The sequence below is a fragment of the Ptiloglossa arizonensis genome, chromosome 4, assembly GCF_051014685.1.
Source record: "Ptiloglossa arizonensis isolate GNS036 chromosome 4, iyPtiAriz1_principal, whole genome shotgun sequence".
NCBI lineage: Eukaryota > Metazoa > Arthropoda > Insecta > Hymenoptera > Colletidae > Ptiloglossa > Ptiloglossa arizonensis.
The window spans coordinates 14373265-14391606 of record NC_135051.1 but is presented as its reverse complement, the minus strand read 5'-3'; the positions used below and the strand labels follow the sequence as shown (position 1 = coordinate 14391606).

At 37.7% G+C, this 18342-nt stretch overlaps 1 protein-coding gene across 3 annotated transcripts in view; it reads left to right on the top strand.

The window, feature by feature from the left end:
* Positions 1–18342, top strand: part of LOC143145248 (uncharacterized) — a 30009-nt gene that overhangs the window by 9963 nt on the left and 1704 nt on the right. Inside the window, exons 4-14 of one of the 3 annotated variants that reach the window (XM_076308437.1) lie at positions 6463–6739; positions 7652–7900; positions 9524–9948; positions 10378–10636; positions 11933–12966; positions 13899–14792; positions 14863–15251; positions 16547–16885; positions 16990–17066; positions 17602–17756; positions 18064–18134. In XM_076308437.1, the coding sequence (XP_076164552.1) occupies positions 6463–6739; positions 7652–7900; positions 9524–9948; positions 10378–10636; positions 11933–12966; positions 13899–14792; positions 14863–15251; positions 16547–16885; positions 16990–17066; positions 17602–17756; positions 18064–18134 (4169 nt within the window). Of the gene's footprint in view, positions 1–6462; positions 6740–7651; positions 7901–9523; positions 9949–10377; positions 10637–11932; positions 12967–13898; positions 14793–14862; positions 15252–16546; positions 16886–16989; positions 17067–17601; positions 17757–18050; positions 18135–18342 lie in introns of all 3 variants that reach the window. The other 2 variants (XM_076308438.1, XM_076308439.1) reach the window with 2 other exon arrangements.

The following is an 18342-nucleotide window of genomic DNA, read 5'->3' as shown; positions in this document are numbered from 1 at the left end:
CCACTTTTTAAAAATCTTTTTTACAGTAAATTACAACTCATGATAGTAATAGTAATAACGACTTTACTGACACTGCTGGTACCATTTTTTCAAAATCTTTTTCACAGTAAATTGCAACTCACGATAGTAACAATAATAATAATGATTTTACTGGCACCGCTGGTACTATTTTTTAAAAATCTTTTTTATAGTAAATTGCAACTCACGGTAGTAACAATAATAATAATGATTTTACTGGCACCGCTGGTACCACTTTTTAAAAATCTTTTTTACAGTAAATTACAACTCATGATAGTAATAGTAATAACGACTTTACTGGCACTGCTGGTACCATTTTTTCAAAATCATTTTTACAGTAAATTGCAACTCACGGTAGTAACAAGAGTAATGATTTTATTGGCACCGCTGGTACCACTTTTTCAAAATCATTTTTACAGTAAATTGCAACTCACGGTAGTAACAATAATGACGACTTTACTGGCACCGCTGATAACATTTTTTAACAATCATTTTTACAATAAATTGCAACTCATGATAGTAATAGTAATAACGACTTTACTGGCACTGCTGGTACCATTTTTTCAAAATCATTTTTACAGTAAATTGCAACTCACGGTAGTAACAAGAGTAATGATTTTATTGGCACCGCTGGTACCACTTTTTCAAAATCATTTTTACAGTAAATTGCAACTCACGGTAGTAACAATAATGACGACTTTACTGGCACCGCTGGTACTATTTTTTAAAAATCTTTTTTATAGTAAATTGCAACTCACGGTAGTAACAATAATAATAATGATTTTACTGGCACCGCTGGTACCACTTTTTAAAAATCTTTTTTACAGTAAATTACAACTCATGATAGTAATAGTAATAACGACTTTACTGGCACTGCTGGTACCATTTTTTCAAAATCATTTTTACAGTAAATTGCAACTCACGGTAGTAACAAGAGTAATGATTTTATTGGCACCGCTGGTACCACTTTTTCAAAATCATTTTTACAGTAAATTGCAACTCACGGTAGTAACAATAATGACGACTTTACTGGCACCGCTGATAACATTTTTTAACAATCATTTTTACAATAAATTGCAACTCATGATAGTAATAGTAATAACGACTTTACTGGCACTGCTGGTACCATTTTTTCAAAATCATTTTTACAGTAAATTGCAACTCACGGTAGTAACAAGAGTAATGATTTTATTGGCACCGCTGGTACCACTTTTTCAAAATCATTTTTACAGTAAATTGCAACTCACGGTAGTAACAATAATGACGACTTTACTGGCACCGCTGATAACATTTTTTAACAATCATTTTTACAATAAATTGCAACTCATGATAGTAATAGTAATAACGACTTTACTGGCACTGTTGATATCACCTTTTTAAAATCACTTTTATAATAAACTAAGTCTAACGATAATAACCACTGGTACTATTCTTAAAAAACACATAATTGAGACCAACGATAGAAACAATAATACCTTCAATGCAACTTGTCAAAAAATTAATACAGACAAATACGTCGTAATATTTTCCTCTAATTTTTTGATAGAATTTAAAAATTATTGAAAATATTTAAAATTATTTTTTTGAATAACTACCTTACTCAGTCGATTGGTAACAAATTTTAAAAGTATTTATTTATCAAACCAAGTGTAATAAAATATCACGAAAATAATAAACAAAATTGGTCGTAAACAAAATTATTCGACATAAAGTTACGATGGGCCAATAAATTGTAATCGTCTTGACGTTTCACAGTGCTCCTTGTCTTTTGGGACAAAAAAATACCCGTTTGCTTCAAGTTTGATTGAATATGAAATTGGAGGCTCTTCAGCGATACAATATCCTATAATATTATATAATACCCATGCGTTACATTTGCCATTGTAGTAGATGCTTTGAGACGCGAAACATTAGCTTTGTAACTTAAAATAGAACAGAAATAGAACCAGACATGAATACACATGGGGTAGGATGGCAAAATGTAGTCAATCGTTTCATTAAATTATACGTGCGCGGCATTCACAAAATCGTGGCTTGGTGGGAGTCACGCGAATTTAATGTTACAATCGTGTTAAGGGGTTTGTCTACTTCTCGGCTCACAAATATTGGACTATCTTTCTTTAGAGACACATCGATTTCAAATATTGGTATATTTAATTATGTTTCGACACGCCAAGGATTGTTTTTATTACGAAGTTACACATCGTTACACACGGAGTGTAAAAACATTAAATTTGTCTTCGTTGTTAACATGGGAATTATCATGGAAAATAAAAAGATGAGAAACGTTCTTAATCTACGTGACAGTGACAATCGTCGGTGTCAAAATAAATAAAAGCAACGAAAGATCTTTCTCATTTTCCATACGTAATTTAATATTTTATTGCGTTCGGAACTAAGCAACTTTTCTCGACTTAAACGACACGGATTTAAATTCATTTGGTCTCCTTCGTACTAATTTTTCAAAAATCTAAACGTGATTTTTTGCGCGATTATCTCCCTTAAATAGATAACAATTATAAAACACCCATCAGTATCAGTGCCTAGTCCTAAGACCCTTGATAAAACTAGTTGGAATACTAACTAAACATTAGAATACTAATTCAAATTTGCAATCTTCCAAAAAGGACGAGTGTTAATAAAACCTCACAAATGTTAAGTGAATAATTCAATAGATAAATTTGTATCCATTACACATAGAAGCGTTTGAAAATTCCAAGAATATTCGTTCAAAATCGTCTACCAAATGTAACATGCAATATCGTATTCAGAAATGAACACACAAATATCGCAAGTACAGGTAAACTTAAATTTTCCTATCCTTGTATTCAAACTTCGTCGATCTTTCATTGTAAACACAATCAGCTCTATAACAGCTTGCCTCCTCAATTCTCCACAGTCCTTTGCATCGTGTTACACATGCCTAGGCAGATCTGTACGAGCGATCATAACATTCAACGCCTAATGTTCGCTTTACAAGCCATAAGGCGACCGGATGGTTGTTTTACGGTCGGGGGGCAGTGTTGAAACACGATCAAGATCGTTCGAGCGTTATTCAAGTTCGTGAAAAATAACCGTAAATAGACGGGTCAATGCAAATCGACTTTTGTTTCTTCGTGGAAAGGTCGAATCGTACGCGACCACGCATTAACGATTCCTTAGAAGCTGCGGAAACTGTGAATTACCTAGGGTATCATTTCTACCGATCTCCGAGCAAAGTGAGGGTGTATTGGTCAAGTAAGGTTACTGGGTCAGTTTCGATGACGTAATTCCGGTTTGCCAAGGAACACGCGAGACTCGCTCCGAGATAATCCACGAGATTGACCATAGTCGTCCTTGATGTATTCAAATGACCAAAGATTTATTGCTCCGCACTGCAATTGCCCGCTCTTACATTCATTCGACGGTTTCGCGGTGGGAAAAAAAAAGTTCCTATCGGTGGTTGCATCTGTATAAATCGCGAGCGTCTCGTGCGAGGACACACACGCTGGTTCCCTTCAACGCTGCTAGGGAACTCCTCGCAAAGTAATACTTCGACCTACTTGATCGTCACTTTGACCAAGCTTGTAACGTTAATGCCTCTTTATCGCGTACCGAACGCAACGTGTCAATTAACGACAATCTTACGAATCAATTTTCGGAGCTATCGAACATTTCGTGTAATTTAACACGCTGCCTAACTATCGAACAGATCCATCGTCTTTGTGCCACATTTAACCGTGCACAATGAGTCGGTTTATACAAGAAACGATAAAAAAAATCTTGAATAACGAGTAAGGGGTAAACAACTTTTCATTCGTTATCTTTTAAAGATTGTAAGTTGAATTGTAGAACGAATTTAGTGTGATCGAATCGAAATTGGTACACGATGTGTTTGTTCTATTATTTAAATAGTATATTGCATATCTGTGGATTCTATTCAGTTTGTACAATCTAAAATTAAAGGTAGAATGTTTATTTTCAAAGGATTTACCAATTTAGGATTGTTTTTGTTCTTTTTGCATTTGGAGACGAATAAGTATTTACAAATTATTTTATCAGGCAACATTAACCAATAAATATAATCTTACGAATCAATTTGAGAGTTATCGAACGTTTCGTGTAATTTAACATGCTGCCTAACTATCGAACAGATCCATCGTCTTTGTGCCACATTTAACCGTGCACAACTATATAAACAATAAGCCAGTTTATGCAAGAAACGATAAAAAGATCTTGAATAACGAGTAAGGGTTAAACAACTTTTCATTCGTTATCTTTTAAAGAAAGATTATAAGTTGAATTGTAGAACGAATTTAGTGTGTCTCGTATTGGACGTACGAGAAATTATTTAAATTGTTCGATCGAATAAAAATTGGTACACGATGTGGTTGTTCTATTATTTGAATAGTATATTGCATATCTGTGGATTCTATTAAGTTTCTACAACCTAAAATCTAAGGTAGAATGTTTATTTTCGAAGGATTTACGTATTTAGGATCATTATTGTTCTTTTTGCATTTGGAGATGAATAAGTAGTTACAAGTTACTTTATTGGGCAACATGATTTTTAGTAATGTTGTTAAAATTCGACACAAGTAGTCCTATTTAGCTATATCGTGCAACAATAATGAATTAAATATATTTGTTACTATCAAAAATATAAACGTAATACAAAATTTCAAGAAACTTCGTCCTTGAACGGTCATAATATTAAAACGTTAAGAATAGTTCTATTGTAGAGTTCGAAATATTAAACTACATAGTGTCCACCAGATGAGTTCATTAACATTCTTACTGCACAGCATTTACTATACTATTATGACTTATGACATTCAAAATGCCCACGCGTCGCGTGTATTATGAAATTCGTGACTTTCTTACACATAATTATTAGTTTAATTAGCATAGACTAAGCAAGAGATTTAAGATTAAATTCACAAAACAGCAGGTTTATCGTTGAATAACGTAACTTTTTCTAAAATTGTTCGACCAAACGTTACCAGCGTAATGTAATAATCGTGTGTACAATAAGAATTCATTTACAATTTTCGTGTTGCAACAACCGACTTACTGGCCGAAAGAAAAATTTATTCCGAAAAGGTCGATCTTTCTCGATGGTAAAAAAAAAAAAAAGAAACTCAATACGCTTGATAGTTTCGAAGTTAAAAATTCATTTGCACAGCCCGGTCGCGTGCATGTTGAGCAAAAATCATGAACACTGATATCCTGTACTTTTTAAATAAACTCGAAACCAAGTGGAACAATACAACTACATTTATCTTCGTTTACATTGCCCTGAAAGTATCCATAGTACCCACAGAAACGACTTGGAGTACTATCTCGAATATTTTCTTTTAGTTAGAATACACAAAGCATTCAGTGTTTAATGTGTTGTTCCATGGAGACCATCGGTTATATCATATTTCAATACTTTAACATGACGAGGAAAAACATTAAATACGTACTGCAGTTAAATTAATTTAAAGACAGAGAATTAATTTGTACACCTAATACCTACTTATACCTATGAAAACAAAACCAAAGGTCGAACTTTATCTCATTGTATCCCATTAGTTCTTCTCTTTGAACGACTCGTTTACGTTCAACCAGTTACAACAAATTCTTCGCCCATGGTTCGCATATTGTTAATCAGTGGTCATGATTTTCGAACATTATGCGAGATACTACTGTACTATAAACAATTGATACGCTTGTAATAGGTCGTTCAATAAGTTTTGTCGTTTGATAAAACTTATTGAACAGTACTGTTCAATGTAGTACTGTTTTATCAAATGAGGAAACTTATTGAGCAACCTAGTACTATACTGTTGAATAAGTTTCATCCAAAGACAAAACTTATTGAGCAACCTAGTACTATATTGTTCAATAAGTTTCATTGGACGACAAAACTTATTGAGCAACCTAGTACTATACTATTCAATAAGTTTCATCCAAAGACAAAACTTATTGAGCAACCTAACACTATACTGTTCAATAACTAGTTATGAACACTATACTGTTCAATTACTAGCAACCTAGCACTATACTAGCACTAGACCTAGCAATTGCTAGCAACCTAGCACTATACTAGTACTAGACCTAGCACTAGACCTAGCACTATACTAGTACTAGACCTAGCACTAGACCTAGCACTATACTAGTACTAGACCTAGCACTAGACCTAGCACTAGACATTTCGTCGTTCAACCTAGCACTAGACATTGCGTCGTTCAACCTAGCACTAGACCTTTCGTCGTTCAACCTAGCACTAGACATTTCGTCGTTCGATGAAACTTATTGAACAACCTAGTATATTTTGATCTACCCTGTACAGGTTGGTGTAGATAAATGCGTGCAGATTAGCTGGAACCAAGGATCGATAATGTTTCGAACCGCGAAGGATTAACAATCGGTATATGATTTAATGCATTCACGTGTATACTTGTTCGCGTGTATATCTAGTATGCGGGGAAGCAGAGTGTGTTCGACTGGTGTTAGCAGCGGGAGCACGACCCTCGACGCCTGATCTCCGCGGGGGATCTCCTCTTCATTATGCCGCTCAATGTTGCGGGGCGGCCGCAACTGCCGAGCTCGCTGTGCCCAAGAAGGTTGGTTTAAAAGTTCTCCAAACCCTCCTGGATTTTGGCGCCGACGTGAACGCGAAAGACGAGGACGGAAGACAGCCAATTCTATGGGCGGCAAGCGCTGGTAGCGTTGAGGCTGTCTTAGCTTTAGCTAGGTAAAGTTTCCTTTTTCTTCGACGTGTATTCTGACACACCAACGAAGAAAGAACACTATCTAACGAATTAGGGTGGTTTTTAACATTTCGATACCTTAAACATTAGTATTAATTGTTTCGTTGCTTCTTCCTTGCTTACGAAAGAAAAGTCACGACTGTTAAAGTGTATTGGTTTAGTTTCAAATTAGCATTATTGTAAGTGATAAATTCATATTTTACAATACATGGAAACAACAATGTTCTTTCGAGAGACCTTTAATCATCAGTTTATAGATAATTCAAACTAAAACTATCGATGCAATTCGCTTGATTTACCATTTTCGTTTTACGGGGTTTCTTTTTCTGGAAAGCTTTTCAGTTTTATACTTTCAACATGTTTCATAAGGAAATGTTTTCGAAATTTTCAAACCTCGTCTTGCCACGTTTGTAATTTAATTTTAGCGATCAAAACATTTTCACGTACTCTCGACTTTCAATATCTCGACAGTTCAGAGATACTTTTTGCTTCATGATCAAGTCAAAATCAATTACACAGAATCAACACAGGATCATCTCCACCATACCTGTGTTCGTTACTCTCTATGGTGTCTTTCTTAGAAAGATCCAACCTGTCCTGAGAATGTTCCTTTTGCAGGATGTTAAAGTACAAGACCTGTTGCTGCATCGAAGCAATTAAAACTACATGTAACTTGTTACACGTGCTTTGACTATCGATCTTTGATCGTCTATCCTTGCGTAGCTCGACTCCTTTGTTGTTTCTTCGACAAGAAACTTTCGATATCAAATATTATTTTTATCTATCTCTGATCATTGGAAACGATGATTCCCAACGTAATTGATTGCACATTTCGTCGTCGAGCATGATGGACATCGAAAGAATTTCTTATTTTAAAACCACTAATCAAAATACAGAGCCGGTGGCTCAGCGGCCGCAGGAGCCGCGGACAAAGATGGCCTCACGGCTCTTCACTGTGCCGCATCCAGAGGACACGCCAGATGCGTGGAGGCTTTGGTGAACCTGTGCGGTGCTCATCCAGATCACGTGGACGACAATGGATGCTCAGCTTTGCATTACGCAGCTACTCTCGGCCACGCCGATGCCACGGCTTTAATTCTAAAATTAGGAGCTGATCCCAATCGACAGGATCGAAAGGGTAGAACGTAAGTACTGTGAGCTAGAGAATATGTTCCTCGAAGAAACTTGAACTTTTTTTAATAAAAACACCAGGTTTCCAAATTGAGAGTAATATCTATAGGTATTGGAAATTTGTATTAAGTACACTTGAGAATTGTTGTTTTTATTGAAAACAGTGCTCATGAGAAGAATACCTGTAGATATTGGAAATTTGTATTAAGTACACTTGAGAATTGTTGTTTTTATTAAAAACAGTGATCATGAGAAGAATACTTATAGATATTGGAAATTTGTATTAAGTACACTTGAGAATTGTTGTTTTTTATTAAAAACAGTGCTCATGGGAAGAATACCTGTAGATATTGGAAATTTGTATTAAGTACATTTGAGAATTGTTGCTTTTATTAAAAACAGTGCTCATGAGAAGAATACCTATAGATATTGGAAATTTTTATTAGGTACTCTTAAGATTCTTTTCTGTCTACCGATGAGTATTTATCAAATCGTTTAGATTGAACTATATACGTAATGAATAAAACTGCTAGGTATAATTGGCTTAAGTTCATGGACGTTCGTATTAAGAGATAAAATTCCTGTTACAGTGCACTGACAGTGCACGTTGTGAAAATTGATTTTAACGTTACGCTAGCGCACCAGCTACATATCAAAGGTCATACAGTACATTGACACTAATATTCAACGTATGTATACTAGACTCTATAGAGAGGATATCGGTATCGTTATAAACACGATGTAATATAAACACTGTATTTCCATATTGAGATTGCGACAAAGGAAATTTTTGAAACCCATACATCTACACTCTATACATTTAAAATTAAATTACGAGAGATAACACTGGTCTGCAAAATTTAATTCTGATTTTTCTTGCACGAGCTTCAATGTGTGATCTTAATAGTATTCTTTACGCTAAATTCAAATGTGTAACCGTTTTTTTTTCTACAGCACAAAGTTTTTAAGTAACACACGGTTTAATATTTAACAATTCGTATAATTACTGTGGACACCGAAGTTAAAGAGAATCTCTAGGGGTTGTTCGGAAAGTCATTTCATTTTTTTTTATGAAAATAAAACACGATTTTTTTAAAGTATACAAACATTTGATTAAATTACATATTCTCCATTTTGGAAAATAAAATAACTTTCCGAACAACCCAGTATGATTAAATTGCAAGAGATCAAGTGATATAGATGATCACTATTGCGGTGACCATTGAAATTAAACCGAATTATAATTAAAGATGGATTATTCTCTATATATAGAGATATTAATTCTCTATTGCTCTGTACACCGAAGTTAAAGAGAATTATAATTAAAGATGGATCTCTATTGCGGTAGTCATTGAAATTAAAAAGAATTATAATTAAAGATGGATCTCTATTGCGGTAGTCATTGAAATTAAAAAGAATTATAATTAAAGATGGATCTCTATTGCGGTAGCCATTGAAATTAGAAAGAATTATAATTAAAGATGGATATCTGTTGCGGTAGCCATTGAAATTAAAAAGAATTATAATTAAAGATGGATCTCTATTGCGGTAGCCATTGAAATTAGAAAGAATTATAATTAAAAATGGATCTCTATTGCTGTGTACACCGAAACTGAAGAGAGTTTAATGCGTTTCAGACCAGCACTTTGCGCAGCAGCCAAAGGTCAACTAGAGACCCTGAAGATCCTCGCGCAACACGGTGGTTCTCTTTACGCGAGGACAGTTCGTGGCACTGGTGTCGCTCACGAAGCAGTAGCATCTGGCAGAATCGAATTGATAAAATGGCTGGCAAAGAAACGTCCAGGCACATTGGACGTTGCCACGCACGATGGAAAGACACCATTGCACGTGGCGGCTCTCCATGGACATTTAGACGTTTGTAAGGCCCTCTTGGATAACGGTGCGAGAATCAACGCGGTGCTTCGAACCAGCAAAGGCAACCTGATGACTGCCTTGGATGCTGCTCTCTACAGAGGGCACAGGGATTGCGCGAAATTGATTCAAATGCACGGTGGTACTACGGCGCAGCAGCTGAAGATGCAAAAAACTGGACCAAATAAAGGTCAGGTTAGGTATATATATTTGCAGAGATATTTTTAAGGTACGAAGTTCAGATTGAATACAAGTAACTGTCGTTGCAAGTCTTCGTGTAGCTATGAATTAAAATTATTTGGAAATACATATTTCATCGTACTTGAAAATATTTTTAAAAATTGAAAGGAACATTTGAACCCTTATTCGATTCTGTTTAAAAAGTTCCTTCCAAAAGCATTAAAATTGTACATAAATCTTGTGCGATTGTTATGCTTGGTAAATTACGAGAGATCATTTTTTCTTTAAGTGTATGTATTATGGTTCTTTATGTTTAGACAGTTCAATCTTAAATCTGATACAAAATGTCGCGTTCGAATTCATGGGAATTATGTAGAATTTCTCACGAACGAGTGTTCGTCTTTTATTGGATTTTTAATGTTTGTGGATGTGTCTTTAGTGTTTGCAGCGAGGTTGCAAATGAGACACGTGGACAGCAGTACCGACACAGAAAGCAGTCCTCGAAGACGAGGTCGCGGTTTTAAACTTCCGGAGCTCTACTACGAAGAGCGGTGGATCGAGAAAAGAACGCGACGGAGAGGAAATTTGAAAAAGTTGGTTCGCCAAGATAGTCGAAGTTTCAGCGAGGAGGAAGTTAGGTTGTCGAAGAAATCTTTGAAGAAAGACCACCAAAGGAGAGCTCGCAGCGAATCGGCAAGGTAACACGTTCCCTAACTTGTATTGCTTTAACTCGTTTAAATTTAACAAATCTTAATTATCGACGAACGAAGAATACTTTACTTCGTACAAGTAGCTACGTGATGCTACGAGTATATTAAATTTTAAATGTTTCTGAATTTATATTGCATACATTGTACGTAATTATATTGTTAAATTGTTATATAACATTTCATCTTACTGTTATACCTGTGTTGCATTCTTACAATTAATATATTTATGTAACTTGTGATACTTAAGTCTAGCGAAATTGTTTAAAATTACGGTATTTAATTGATCTCTATTTAATCGAAATTACTTTTTTCAAAGGTCGGGTTTTTTTAATTTGTAAGGTATTCAAATTCTTTTTAAACGAAATCTACAAATTTTTAACGTGCGATTGATTTTATCCTCGAACGAAATTTTTGTATGATTTTATTCGAAAATTTCTACACTTGTTATTTACTTATTTATTTATTTACGGGTTAACTCGTTAAAAGTATAGGAACAAAATAAGTAAGAATGTTTGCTAAACATTATAGATAATACAGAATCTAACATAATTAAGGTACATGAAAAATAACATTGAAAAAAAAATGCATAATAGATAGAGAGAAACATGTACAATAATTTGTACAAAGAAATGTTTGAAATTTAGATAAATAGAATTCTGTACACTTCGGATTTAAATGAGTTTACTTTCCGAGAGAAAAAGTTAATCCGATTGCTGAAAGGAGTTAGCCGTGATAAAGCTGGAAGATTATTTTACTAAAAAGTAGAGCATTTTTTGTATCCCGGGTAGAGGTACTAAACTTTACACGGAAAGTTATGAATGGATGCCCATAGATGACCTTACATAAGAAGCAGAGGTCAACATCGATGTTCCAAAGTTCAAGTGACTGTACCTTAAATGGGTTCATTAATATATCGTAATTGTGATCTTGCCTGAGTAAAAGTTGACCTATTTTAAAATCAATAAAGCAAAGCATTTTGTGTCGAATGCCCTCCAGTATACACTCTTGATAAAGAATCATAAAAGACCATATAACCGAGGTGCACATTACTATTGAACGTGTAAACTTGAATAATACAAATTTATGAAGCTTTATTTATTAATGAAGCTTTCGAAACAATGAATTGCATTCGAAGTAAACGCAACTCCGAGATGATACTAGATGTGCTGATACCAGATGTTGAAAGTGACCTCTGTGATCAATAATATTTACAACAAATTTTACCAAATTTTATTATCCTCGTTCCGTAGTTACTTTTCCTTACCATTAATTACAATATTTCAGGTACGACGAGGACGACACCGATCAGAAGACGAGAAGAAAAAGAAGTAAAAAGAGGTCGACGAGGTCCAAGCACAACTCCAGCGAATCATCGATAGATTCGGATAGCTACGATCGCATCGAGGACCCATCGAGCCGAAAATCTGATATTCGAAAGGAAGAGAGTAAAACGGACAGGAGCAATGGCACCGAAGAGAAGGAGGACTCGAGAAGGGACGACGAGGACGACGAAAGCGTGAGCGACGACAGCTTGGAAATGGTGGTCGTGAGAAGATCCGTGGAGAAGAAATGCGAGAAACTGGTGTCTTCCGGTAGGAGATCGAAGACACCTAGGGAGAGTTCGAAAGAGACGAAATTCACGAAAACTCACCGGAGCACCAGAAGGAAACTGAAGTCCAACAGATCGAAGTCTTCCAACAACGGTGACAGTATGACTGATCAGGCGCAATCCTCGGACAAAGGACAGGGTCCGAAGGAGCCCGGATTCCGCGAGACCCCGAGGACCTCGATCGACGAGGACAAGGACAGTCCGGGGAAGATCATCGAGACTCGATATCGCAAGGACGTGACCGACAGCACCAGCCAGGAGACCGTGGAACGCGTCATCGTGACGGCTATGGTGCACAAGGACCAACCACCGGACACACCGAAGTCAGTGTTAGAAACTACCAAGGAAGTGACATTCGACGACAGGTTAAGGACGGAGGTAATAGAAACGGAGCTAGTGACTGGAGACGCTGGTTCTAGTGCGAGCAAGATGGACGATATCGTCGAGCAATCTGGCGAATCGTGCAGCAATCTCGTAACGAAGGCGGCCAGTTTGAAGAAAGACGTCGAGGAGATGAGGCAACAAGTCACCCAGGAGAGGACTCAACGCGAGGAAGACAGAAGAAGGACGAAGGACGATGCTGAGGGAGGTCACGACCAGGGGGATACGGGGAAGGATAAAGGGGACACGAGGACGGATGAAAGTGGAAAAGATAAGACATCTACCGAAGAAACAGAGAGGAGGGAACAGGACGGGGTGAACGAAACAGGTAAGACTTTGAACGCAACGGTACAACCTCTGGTGAAAAGATCTCGATCGAAGGAATCCACGTGGCTGTAGAAAAAGATATTTGCGTATCGAGTGGTAGACAATTCAGCTACCAATAGCTGATGTACGTGGTCGACTCGATTGGAATGAAATGTTCATAAAATAATTGATAGTTTCGTTTAGAGTTCTGGAAATACGGAGTGTGTGAATGAAAGGATCACTTGGAGGGAAAGTAGGGGTCGAAACAGTTGTGGTGTATGAAAAATGTAAAATTGTAACTTGAGTAACAGTGAAAGTAGAATGAAAGTGTGATTCTACGACGGTTAACGTTTCGATCCCTACTTTTTGATCCTCGTTGAACAATGAGGTTTAACGACTGCGCAGATCCACGATAAATGGGAGATTGTAAAACGGAAAGGTTGCGTCGGTGAATGGTACCGATGCAAAACAAGTGAAAGGAATTGCGCATCGATAGAGACGAAATAAATGCACGAATATTGCACACGAAGAATTATTTTACGGAGAAATTTATCGCGATTTATGTTATTCAAGTGTTTCTTTAATTGTGTGTAATAAACGAAGGACGTATTTCTGTACAAGAGAGAAGCTTTAGGTATAGATTGAATCGAGCTTAATACGAAATAAAATTTAAACACCTGTGAAAGACACTTAGAATGACACAAATTACAATTAGAATGCAGACATATGTATATGTACATATACGATGCAACAAGAACATTGAGGAGAGAATAGTGCCTTTTATAAATTGAATAACGATTTAAGATTACAATAGAACAGTTACACCGGAGTACGAGAAAATCGACACTATTGGTCCGAATTTTCTTCCACATTAGCTTTTTTTCTACGTCGATCGTAAGATCACGAGGATCGGAGAAACTTCTCTATCAATTCTCTGTAGAGTCCTCTTTCCAGGCAGGTTAGACGCACATGCGACAACCGAGTCGGAAACACCCACGCTGGATTCTCAGAAAGAAAATCAACGACTGCTGGATCAACGAGAGGAGAGACCAGTCGCGACAACATCGAAATCCGACGAGAGCGTTGGCAAAGTGTCTCGCGACGAGAAGACAGACACTTCTGAGTGTACTTCGAAAGAAGAATACGAACAATCGGAGGACAGAAGCAAAAGTGACAGTTCGAAGGACCGAAAGGACGAAGTCACCACACCGAGAACCGCCGTGGAAGATGTTCCACCGTCGGAGGAAGAAGATAAGAAATCCACACCGGAATTGATCGGAAGTAAAGGAAAAAGCAGATCGGGTACCGGGAAAAGGAAACCATCGTTCGACGAAAAGAAATCAAAATCGTCCTCGAGGCAATCGAGCGGTAGCACAAGTCCTGCGAAAAGCAGCGGCGGTCGCAAGAGAAGAGAATTCGGTAAGAAACAGGAATCTTCCACGAAAAAGGTATTGATTAAACCAGCCTCGGATAAGACCAGTAAAGACGTCACGGAGGAAGAGGAGACACTTCAGAAAGAAGTTGATGGGAGTCCGGTTAAAGATACAACGAACATTTCGATGGAGATCTCGAGCAAAGAGTCACCGGACGACAAGGAGCAAGCGGATTCCGCTCGTGGAAAATCCGTCGAGTTCTCGTCGGCATCTAGAGACTCTGCATTGATGGAAGAAGACGACGACAGATCGCTGAGCATCGATACACCGGTTGCCACGAAAAGGAAACTGTCCGGAGAGGAGGAGCACGCGCGGGACTCGTCGCCGACCAAGTCCAGTCTCAACGATCAGACCAAAGAGACCGAAGAGGCCAAGAAGAGCAAGAAACGTTCCGTCGAGGACACCATCAACGCTGGTGAGTATCGCGACAATTGTGCGGAGTAATCTGACATTGTTTCGTGCACTTTAACTGAGCGTGCTTTCAGAAGGGGAGACCTTCCGGTACATAGACGAAAGTTCCTCGAGTTCACCGAAATCGAGTCAAATGAGACGCTCGAGGCCCTCCACGGGAAAGGCTAGGAACGCCAGATCATCGTCCAGAACGAAGAAGAGTCTCTTCGAAAGTTCGGAAGAGAGATCACCGGACAGGAGTGCCATAGTCGCGGTGATCGAGAGTCCGGAGTGGGACGAGGAGGACGAAGAGATCGAGAAGGAGATCAGAGACGCGATCGGTGAAGACGAGGAGCACGAAACGGAGCCCGAGGAAGACAACGAGATAGGGGTCGTGAGGGTACTGCCGAGTACCAGCGAGGAGGAGACATCACGAACTGGTCCGGATGTACGTAGAGCTTCCATCGCGGACTCCTTACCTCAGGTAAGAAACTTTTGGAAATAATTGGGTTCACTGTAAAAGGTAGAGAGGTGGTCCGTTACACGAGGAAAGTTTTCAGTGCGAGGATAAGTGTGTTTAAAGTTAAACGTAGCTCCAACGTTTGTTCTTGACATCTGTTCTTCTTACTTTTTAATATATCGAAAATTGGCAATAGTTGGTTCGATTTATGATCTGTTGTCCTGTATAGAGAATCAGGGGTCTACGAGTATAGAATATACTCTAGATATAATATCAGGATAATTTTATAATATCATGTCAGGATAATTTTGATCCAGGGGTCTCTGAACCGTACGTGTGTCGGAAGAATTTTAATTTAGAAATCTATACATCATTTGTGTGACAGGACAAATTTAATTCAAGGGTCTGTGTGTGTGAATTTAATTCTCAAGGGTATGCGTGTTAAGAAAATTTTAATTCAGAGGTCTACGAATTAAATGTGGATCATTTTTCGTTCGATGAACCATGAACAAAGCGTGAATCGAAATAGTTTTGATTCTAGGATTTGTAAATCACGTGTAAGATAAAATAATACCGGTTCAGACATCTATGAACCGCATGCGGGTCAGGACAGTTTCAATCGAGGGTTTAACCCACGCGTGGGTTAAAACAAGTTTCACTCAGAAGTCGATGAACCACACGCTGGTTAGGATAATTCTGACTCAGGATTCCACGAAACGTGTACGAATCGGAACAAGTTCAACTAGGAAGTCTGTGAACTCGGTGAGAATATCGCTACCTGTAAAGAATAAGCGAAAAGAAGGAAATAAATATACACGAAAACTTAAGAGTTCGTCGCGAAAAGTTTATCGTTTATCTGGACGTGCAAGTAGTATCAATCCAGCAATATCGTACCTAATTTGTAGAGCGATGGTTTTCCATTTTCGAGGAATCGTTCGATCCCTTAAATTTAAGATTGGTTGAAAGGCCATGTCCCTTAGATTTTAGGGTACTTTAAGAACACATTCTAAAGAGAAGGTTTATATTCTGACATTAATGTCCCTTGTTGCCTGATTGGAACAATAGTTCGATCCCTTAAATTTAAGATTGGTTAAAAGGCCATATCCCTTAGATTTTAGGGTACTTTGAGAACACATTTTAAAGAGAAGGTTTATATTCTGACATTGATGTCCCTTGTTGCCTGATTGGAACAATCGTTCGATCTCTACCTTAAATAAATACTTCCTCGCGCTGCTTAGGATGATTAACTTCTAGATAACTGAATTTGCAAAAATAGCAATCTATTATTGCCTTAAGTAATCCTGTAACGTTTTACGCAGGTGCAGCCCAGTACTCGCACACGTTTGACGCGAATCCAAAGTCCCCAAGAGAGCAGATCCAACCGATTGCAAGGGAAGCAACGTCGTGACAGCGGTGGAAGAGACAGTGGCATCGAGCCCAGTCCAAGAGTGTCGAGGATACCAAGAAGAAGAATCATGAAATGTTGTCCCAACACCGAGAAACAGCAGGCACTTAACATGGACACAATAACGAGGGACGTGCAGATCAGCCTAAGGCGATATCACCTGGAAAGGAAGATTTTTGTTCAATTAATGGAGCTGAAGAGATTACAGATACGCCATGGAAGAGCGAACGAACAAGTTCTGGTTAAGAGACAGGTAAAGACGTCCGTGTTATCGTAGAATTTATCCTTAACGCTCAACAGTTATCGATAACGCTAGTTACGTTAACACTTAGCTTTATTCGAATATATTGTCCACAGGTGGATGCTTTCCATAAAGCAGGAATGGCTGGACCAACCCTGGGCGTGGCGAAATACGATCAACCTTTAACATTCAGGTTACTAATTGTTCAATTTGTATCTCAAAAATTGAAAAAATTACACTTTTTTCGAAGATACGAATTATTTTGCGAAGCAATATAACGTAAACTCATAGGCTGTGTTAATCGAATAGAAGAACTCTTTTGAACGATATCGCGTACATTTGAACAAAATTAGAGTAGGTTGCGTTAAATTCTAGCTCTAGACTCTCTGCCTCTCTTACAGTTTAGTAACTAATCTCGTTCTCTACGTCTCTTCTGCATCTCGATCTCAACTTCCTCGCTTGACTTCTTGCACTGCACTTCTTTGAAATGCATACACCCAACCACACGCATGCACACACTCACCTATCATATACTCGCGTTACGTATACTCGTGTTACGTACTTTATCACGCTCAAGTGTTCATCGTGCGTTCATTCTCAGGCACACTTTGCTTTCTACCTATACTTTAGACTAAAGCCACGATTTCCAAACAGTTGTCACTTGCACTTGTCCGCAACGCACAAATGTCACTCTCCCTTAGAATAATACAATTAATATTTCTTATCAGACACTTCGAGGCTTTTCTGTACGATCAGCTCAGAAAACTCCAAAGAAGGCCAGCCACTCCAGACTTTTGTACCGAGGCGAAACAGTGTACCCAGAAAACTCACCGCTGTCATCACGCAACAAGCGCTTACACTTCTTTCCCTGTGTACACATATCGTACGTTGCAACAATGCATTCCTAAAGACACGTGAATTTCAGAATTCCGTTTCGGATGTCCACACGTGAATTGGATCTGTATCGAAAGAACTAAATTCAGATATTGCTCTCGCGACCAAAAGATCCGTATTAATTCTATTTCGTTTTTAAAAATTTCAGTAAATAATTAGCAATCGTGTATTTAAAATTTTCATACTATCTATACTTTTTAACTAAATAGAAATGGAATACTGAATGCGTAAATTCAAATCAGATGATTTTCAAAAAGAGTCAGTTTCCCTATTGTGATTGTAGATTATAATTGCAGTAGGTGGCGGCGGCCAAGAACAAGTGGATCTTCTTCCGAAGATAGAGAGTCGTGGAAAAGGACAAATGACGGTAACGTCCGATGATTTGAAACAGAATAACCCGAATAACATACACAATTTTACTTGTATTAACATACAAGTAGCAAAGTAAAATATGCATAGAAACTTTAGAGGTTGATAGAAATCATTTAGAAAGTAAGAAAGCCTTGATGAACATACGTGTTTGAAAAGTAATCGTTTCATGAATATTCAGCTCGATAATTTGTAAGCAAATGATA